Genomic DNA, 7,591 nt, shown 5'->3' on the forward strand with positions numbered 1-7,591 from the left:
GTACTTGAGTTATGAACAAAAACATTTTTGTGAATACGATACGATTGAAACAAAAATTTTCCCCTCCAACAGTCATTCTTTGAAGTAATTTTCTTTCGATAGAAAACACGTTAAAATAAAATTTGTGCAATTTTTTCAGTCCGCTATGTTGTATTATTTTGATCAACGCTTATTTGCAACTGTATCTAGTCAACTTTTCAACCATTGGTTAGAAAAATTGAATTTTTTATATTAGGTTAATTCCTCTTATATATGTATGTATTTCTTAATATACCACTTGTTTTTATCTTATCGTGTTATTTTGACACCTTAAGGGTAATTGTAGATGAATTGTCATCGCATAAAATACTGCTTGAACAGATTTTATTCATGGCTGAACGATAGATTCCCGTTTCACAAGTACGTATTAAGCCATTACTTCGAAAAAGATAAGCTGGTACGGTGGATTGGATACGACAGTGGTTTTAATATTTTTGCGAAATGTGGTTTAATTAATTTCTTTCGATCCTCATTATCGCTGATGTTTCGTTCACCATTTAAGCGGTGTGTGGATTTATTATTCAGTTATGAATTTCTCTATATTTTTAGCAATCGTTACCATATGGGCTGTAAAAAGTAAGTACCTATCCAATCATTTTTTAATCTATCATTTTATAGACCTTAAAACTCAACATTATGAACTTGAAATGAAAAAATAGGTATTTATGGTACTCGTTGATCTACTTAATTGGATATGTTCCACAGAAATTCTCTAAAATGTCAAATATACTTGGGGTTTTGTTTTTGTAGTACCCAAACGCAATCCACGTACATACTACATGTATCCTCTTTCATCATTTCTATCCATAAAATTAGTCGTACAGTAGGTACCTAATGTAGAAAAATCAAATTTTTAAAATTTGATCATGATGAAGCTGGGTATACTTTTCAACTAAACCGTACACTTCGGCTACCTAGGTGATTTTTTTTTTCATCTTACATCACAGGAATTAATATTTTCCCTCGAATTTGCAGTATGCAGCTCGCACCCAATCACGAGTTCAAATACAACAGTAATACGTCCTGGAGACTATCCATATCAGGTACCCAGCAATCGTAAATATTCATTCTGCCTTTTAGGGGTTAATATGCAACTCCTCTTACATTTCAAAAAATGTATATCCAATTGAATTATTTTCAGGGTGTAATTCGATTTGTGTCAGGCAGCAAAATCTTTCTACTTTGCGAAGGCGCTATTATCGATAAGAAATGGATTTTAACCGCTGCTGGATGTGTTGACAAGTGAGTTCCAAGTTGCGTAAATTTACGTACAATCTTTTCTCAGTCCAGGTAGTAGGTATATTTTACATTCGTAAATATAACGTATGTGAGTATGTCTATGTGTGCCAGTTCTTCAAAGTTCAAGTGGTTATTTTGATCAATTAAATCTTGACATTTACATGACTAGCAAATTAGTTTTATAAGTACCTACATAATTATGTACCTACTACCTACCTATTCATGTGGGCTTTAAATTGATATTTCATATGTACGATGGCATGGCGATCACTTATTGCGATATTTATTAAATTACGTAAGATAGGTAATACTTTGCGATACCTTACCTATGAGTATTAATCATTTATTATCGTGATACAAATACAACTAGGTATGAATCAAATCAAGAAAATTTAGAGGTTGTAGCAGGTATTACGTCCACAACAGATATCAAATCAGAACCGCATGCTCAAGTGAGGAAAGTATCACGTATTAACATTTCTCCTTTGAGGGTTGCTTCCAAGAAAACAGCCGGCGATATAGCATTAATAGAGGTATGTAGTAGATGAATATTGTCAAAATTTTACTTACCTACTTATATTTATGTTGAAGATTTGCTCATGTTAGAATATTAAATAGGTAGATGATTTGAAGAGCTCTATTCCAAAGTGGGTTAAGTCATTTTAAGAAAAGGCACGTTCTACGGAGATTTTTACTTCAAAAGTGGGTTAAGTCATCGATTTTTCAAAGTAAATTTTTCTATAAGTAATTGTTCTATGTCCAAAGAAAGGAAAAGTGCACCGACCTTTGAAAACAGAAAAAATTTCAGCATCGAAAACTCTAAACGCATTTTTTGAAAGAAAAAATGACTTAACCCACTTTGGAATAGAGCTCTTCATTTATTCTACTTTCGGCTTATGTGAAGATATATATGCATTTTTGAAATTTTATTACAGCTTTCCAAACCATTTACGTTCAATAAATTTGTAAACAAAGCGATTTTCGGAAAAAATGCAACAATTAACGGAACAGCTCAACTGGTTGGATATGGCGTAAGATGAAACAATTCTTCAAGTATAACATACTATACTTTATTAGCTTGATATCTAACGTTTTTTTTTTGGTTTTGAAAATTTCAGAAGTCCGAAAATTTAACATTAACTGAATTGAAGATAATTTCAAAACAAGAGTGCAATTTGAAAACAGATGATAATACAGCAGAATTGATTTGTGCAAGAAAGAATAGCAGTCGTTATGCCTTTAATGATGATGTATGTTTTCATGATTTTATTCCGAGCATAAATTAGAAATTGCTGATTTCGAGCCATCATAAAAATTTATTAAAATTTTCGTTTCTATCAGTCTTTTGCAGGTGCACCTTTGGTAAACTCCACCAATTCCGATTCTTCCAGAGATGAAATTGTTGGCGTTGTATCAGGTAAAGGGCGTAATTTTACGAGTGTCGCTCATCACAAAAATTGGATTGAACGTGTAACAAAAATTAAGTCGTCGAATGCTGATGATACAAATGCATCGGACTTGTCTGAGGAGAAATCATATGTATCAGATGATGGAGGTGCGCCAGGTGGATCAAATAACACAACAAACGGAACTAGTACAACGCCATCTCCCTCTTCAGATGATTATTCCTCCGAAGAGGAATCAGAATCAAGCGAAGAAGTTGAAACTACAACTGAAGATACTACGGATTCCAGTGAAGAAAACAGTTCAGATGAAACTTCGGAAGAGACCTCTACTTCCAGTTCTACAACAGAAGAGTCAGATGAAACTGAAGAAAGTGAATCGATTGAAAGTACTACAGCTGAAGACACTTCCACAGATTCATACGAAGATGATGATGCCGAATATGCAGAAGAAACCACAACAACATTTCCAGGTTCCGCGGAGGAATCTGAGGAAAGTTCTGAATCTAATGAATCAACGGAGTCGTCAACCACAGCTACGACATCATCTCCTAGTACTACTCAAACCAGCGCACCAACACCAACCACGACTACTACATCATCAACAACCACAAACCCTAAGACTACAACTTCAACAACTACTTCTCGACCTACAACATCAAGCACAACTACAACAGCAACCGCCGCTACAACGACTACATCCTCAACTACAACACCTACTTCTCAACCTACAACATCAAGCACATCTACATCAGCAACCGCCGCTACAACGACTATATCCTCATCCACCTCTCCAACGACAACACCCACAACTTCCACTACGCATGAAGAAGATGATGATGATGATGATGATCCAGATGACGATTATTCAAATTCCAATAATCGCGATCAAAATTTCCCAAATTCATTTGACAAGGATAATCATGATAATAAAATCAATTCTGGCGATGTTGCCGGAAGCAACGCTGTTACTTCGAATTCAGCACAACCATCTAATCCATCTTTGATTTCTACTATGATTTCTAAAATTAAGAAATTTAAAATATTTTTTGCCGTTTGATAAGAGCTCACGTACTACGAAATCAAGTAACTAGAATAACTAATATAGAGTAATGCCTTAAGATCCAAATTAAAATTTCGATACTGCACCGATGAAGTTTTTATACCGACGAATTTACAATCCCTGTATAATGTATAATGTAATTATACAAAACGAATAATAAAATAATTTATAAATACGAAAAGAATTATCATTTATGTAATTCAATGAACCATACAGAAACAAATGTACATAATTATTATGTACATGGAAAATTTCATACATAGCACAAAATGTTTAAAAAATATGTATTGAATTTATGCAGCTATTTACTTTACATATGTTTAATCTATTTAGATACCGATATAGTCAATTTCCCGAGAAAAACTGACCTTAGGTTCTACACAAGCGGAATATAATCATACGAAATACGGATATTTTTCAAGCTCGACCGCACGTAATAATAAATGAGCTTCAATAGCGAGGATGCTTTCAAGGAGAAGAAAGTCGAAAAATATCCGAAAATGAGCAGCATCATGAAAATAATTTGTAAAGATGGGTTCATTAACCAGAAAAATATTTGTTGCAGCAATTTTTTTTTCAAACGAGCATTAGGTACTGTTTATTACCAAAAAAGATCCTGAAAAAAAACTACAGCGAAGTAGTTTTTGATTTCTTCTTCATAATGAATAAGTAAATATTCCAACTACAGTACAACAAATGATTTGACATTCATCGTGTACTGGGATCTATCGAGTAAGTAACTATGTCAAATTCAATATACGTTTCATTCCTAGTTTCTTAAAAAAAATATGAACTGATTCAAACACATGGCAATATGCTCAATAAAATACAACATTGGGATATTTTGATCTTAAAACAAGGCATCGAGCAAGTCAATGAAGGAATACAAGTATTAAATATTCGAAGAAATTTATCAACAAAATCTGAAGTTACTTGAAAGATCGTTTCGATCTCCAATCGATATACTCGTCGAATTCCTCTTCACTACCATACGATGAATCATGGTCACTATCATCTTTCGTCGACTGATTAACAACATTTTTCCTAGCTGATTTCTCCTGTTGTACTTTCTCAAGTTGTACTTCGAGTTCGCGAACTCTGTGTAAAATATTACATTAATTTCATTTCTCGTTTACGTACCGAAAAAAATCAACGTTAATACGTACCTTGACCAGTTATACATATTTTCGTCGATAATTTCAATTTCTCGATCTACCAACGCTTGATCTTGATCCTCTTCAGCGATTTGTTCGGAAACAGCGTTTTCTTCTTGGATTTCTTTTTTAAATCTTTCCCATTCTTCTTCGATGGGATCTTTGTAATCAATATTTCTAGCCTGCGAAATGAAATGAATTAATAAAACGCCAACAACGACGGTAAAATTGATCCAAATTATGTAATACTTTGGCATCTTGAATCGGATCATCGAAAAATCCTTCTGGTATTTCATTCGCTGGTCCACTATCCGGTTCAACGTCAACTTCCATTTGGCAGCTAGTATCATTACTCGACGTGTTTTGGAAAGAACTTGAATATGAAGGTGTTTGGTTAACATATTCGGTCTGTTTATTTTTCAGAATACCTACAAAAACACTTAAATATGAGAAACACTTCGTGGTTCAACGATTTCACTGCTAAAATCAAATAACCAACCTTTAACTTTCATCGGCTCCACGGGCGTGGTAACGGGAATCGGTTCTTTTGAGATAACTTTAGCACTGACGTTGGATACAGCCACCGGTTGTTGAGTTTCCTTTTGAGCTGCTCTCTTCTTAGCAATATTGTCTCTGTGTTGTTTCGCGTTGATATGTACGGGCCAAAGAGTTTCATTCTTCACTGGAGAGTTGCAAATGATACACATAAGAGTACCATCGCTCAAATACGTATGTATTAGTTAAGGAAATACGTGGAACAAAACACACAATAAGGGCAAAGTAAATAAGTAAATCTAAGCGTAAAAAGGATATTTTGCTAGCGGTGAGTCGATCTTCTTTTTCATTTCTGAAAGTTTACGTTTTTTCTCCATCATGAGAAGGCGTAAATCATTCTGAGATATTTTCCTTTTCTGCGCATTCATCTTGCTAGCTATAAGTCTGTAAAGGATACAATAAACTATGATAAAATTACCATACAAATACCAACTAAAGGGCAGTAATCCGGAAAATAAAACTTCTTTGTGAAATGAAAAGTGGACGAGTTTTCCGATGACTTGTGGACGCAAGATTGATTGATAAAAACCAATGTAGCTAACTTTCGAATGGAAATGTATCGAGAAACTATACTCACTCGAATACTTCTAAAATCACCAAGTACGTCGATTATTTACCGACAAAATAGTGTAATTGAAACCAATAAACGCGAATCGACAACTAAAAATGATTAAATTAATTTAAATTATCGAAACAAAAAATTAAAAAGCAAGCGAAAAAGTGAAAAAGCTACGGTTCATTTTCTTCTTCAACTTACTTGTTTACGGACACGTATCTGCGCATGCGCATCTGATTAGTGATTACCGCTGCTTGCAAATCTGTCAAATATGATAAAATAGAAAAATTCTTTAAATTTCCAATTTTAGTTCTGATTATACGTTTATTTAATGTTTTTATGACATTTGTCGAGTATTAATTCAACCTAAGCCATGAGTGTAGCCACTAGAAAACACAGCGAGCCCGGAAGGTAAGCGATATTTGATCACACATCTGATACCAACACTATACAACTTCGTGTCTCTATACGTGGTTCATATTGCAGGTGGATTTGCATTTATCCGGCGTATATCAATAGTAAAAAAACCATAGCCGAAGGACGTCGCATAGCTAAAGAAAAATCCGTCGAAAATCCCACTATTCCTGAGATTATGGAGGTGTTGAGCACATCCGGACTGAAAGCTTTACCTGAAAACAAACAGTATTCTCGTGAACGTAGTAGAGAGTTCACTGTTCGAGGAAGAGTTAGAGTACAAATTAAAAATGACGATGGCACGCCATGTAATCCGGAATTTCCTTCGAGTAGGTTTCATTGTTTTATGAGTCTTAGCCGAGGTATTTGTAAACGGTTCTGAACTATCCTATCGTTTTATAAGTACAAATAACGGATCCAAACCACTTGAGAAAGTATATGAATTTCAAGACATGTCATCAAATTCAAAAGTAGACTTCTTCTCGACAGCGAAACTACCCATAGATTTATATGATCAATTTGTAAAGCTAATTCAGAGGTATCCGAAGTTGGGAAATTCTTCTTCCCTATCTAGCTTCTTTTTGAAGTTTATTTTGAAATACATACATACAGATTTTTGTCTTCGGTTTCCAGTCTAGTTTGGACAATTTACTTTGAAAACCTGCGCTTTTGAATACTCTATAGGATCAAATGATTTGAAACTAAGGTCGGTCCTCATTCTCCTCTAAATCAGTTTTGCAAAATGCTCTTCGAAAATTTTAAAGCCATATTCGCTATTGATGCTTCGTAAAATTTTGAAAATTTTAGTTCCCCTTTCTTAGGTTGGATAATTTACATTTTATTGCTTCCAAATCCTATACTACTTACCTATATTGTCTGAGAACTAAGATTTCAATACATTAATTATTATTATTATTTTCGCAGGAGAAAGCGTAATGATGTACATCAGCATAAATATTCCCAAGCTAAAATCACGCACCACTAATAAACCAGTTGAACATAATCGCGAAACATCTAAGAAGAAGGGTAAAGGTAGAAAATAGGAAAAAATAGTACTGAATTTGATATTCGTGTACATTCTGTTTTTAAATTAATGTTTTCATTGTAATTTTGTTACTTAAAAAGTTCAATTAAAAATCTCAGTTTAATAATAATCATTTATTTTATT

General features: G+C 33.8%; 3 protein-coding genes across 4 annotated transcripts; 2 read left to right on the plus strand and 1 right to left on the minus strand.

Annotated features, from left to right (window-relative positions):
* The first annotated feature begins 371 nt into the window (after positions 1-371).
* LOC135836494 (uncharacterized protein DDB_G0271670-like) lies at positions 372-3,928 on the plus strand. The gene is made up of 7 exons (XM_065351369.1): positions 372-615; positions 1,015-1,082; positions 1,181-1,281; positions 1,649-1,811; positions 2,214-2,309; positions 2,397-2,528; positions 2,620-3,928. Exons 1-7 carry the CDS (start codon positions 567-569, stop codon positions 3,739-3,741), a joined length of 1,731 nt encoding a protein of 576 aa, XP_065207441.1. The 5' UTR covers positions 372-566; the 3' UTR covers positions 3,742-3,928.
* On the minus strand, positions 3,918-6,182 carry LOC135836498 (zinc finger protein 830). Of its 2 annotated transcripts, XM_065351378.1 has the most exons (6): positions 6,031-6,182; positions 5,712-5,837; positions 5,398-5,627; positions 5,148-5,326; positions 4,911-5,080; positions 3,918-4,842 (listed from the first exon to the last, which is right to left on the minus strand). In XM_065351378.1, exons 2-6 carry the CDS (start codon positions 5,819-5,821, stop codon positions 4,674-4,676), a joined length of 858 nt encoding a protein of 285 aa, XP_065207450.1. In that variant the 5' UTR covers positions 5,822-5,837; positions 6,031-6,182; the 3' UTR covers positions 3,918-4,673. The 2 variants fall into 2 exon arrangements, with proteins under 2 accessions (XP_065207450.1, XP_065207449.1); XM_065351377.1 differs by lacking the exon at positions 6,031-6,182 and having other exon boundaries at positions 5,712-5,969.
* A 55-nt stretch (positions 6,183-6,237) lies between these two features.
* Positions 6,238-7,577, plus strand: Srp19 (signal recognition particle 19). Its single transcript, XM_065351381.1, has 3 exons — positions 6,238-6,420; positions 6,496-6,752; positions 7,348-7,577. Exons 1-3 carry the CDS (start codon positions 6,383-6,385, stop codon positions 7,464-7,466), a joined length of 414 nt encoding a protein of 137 aa, XP_065207453.1. The 5' UTR covers positions 6,238-6,382; the 3' UTR covers positions 7,467-7,577.
* The last annotated feature ends 14 nt before the right edge of the window (positions 7,578-7,591 follow it).

This window comes from Planococcus citri, chromosome 2 (genome assembly GCF_950023065.1).
Source record: "Planococcus citri chromosome 2, ihPlaCitr1.1, whole genome shotgun sequence".
NCBI lineage: Eukaryota > Metazoa > Arthropoda > Insecta > Hemiptera > Pseudococcidae > Planococcus > Planococcus citri.

Bases quoted from the DNA above. Each gene is read 5' to 3' on its own strand.
- Srp19 (XM_065351381.1), top strand. From the start codon at position 6,383: ATGAGTGTAGCCACTAGAAAACACAGCGAGCCCGGAAG. The intron at 6,421-6,495 runs GTAAGCGATATT...TTCATATTGCAG, and splicing joins AAACACAGCGAGCCCGGAAG to GTGGATTTGCATTTATCCGG. The intron at 6,753-7,347 runs GTAGGTTTCATT...TTATTTTCGCAG, and splicing joins TAATCCGGAATTTCCTTCGA to GAGAAAGCGTAATGATGTAC.
- LOC135836494 (XM_065351369.1), top strand. From the start codon at position 567: ATGAATTTCTCTATATTTTTAGCAATCGTTACCATATGGGCTGTAAAA. The intron at 1,083-1,180 runs GTACCCAGCAAT...AATTATTTTCAG, and splicing joins CTGGAGACTATCCATATCAG to GGTGTAATTCGATTTGTGTC. The intron at 2,310-2,396 runs GTAAGATGAAAC...TGAAAATTTCAG, and splicing joins CTCAACTGGTTGGATATGGC to AAGTCCGAAAATTTAACATT.
- LOC135836498 (XM_065351378.1), bottom strand. From the start codon at position 5,821: ATGAATGCGCAGAAAAGGAAAATATCTCAGAATGATTTACGCCTTCTC. The intron at 5,628-5,711 runs ATATCCTTTTTA...ACTAATACATAC, and splicing joins ATCGACTCACCGCTAGCAAA to GTATTTGAGCGATGGTACTC. The intron at 4,843-4,910 runs GTACGTATTAAC...TATTTTACACAG, and splicing joins AATATGTATAACTGGTCAAG to AGTTCGCGAACTCGAAGTAC.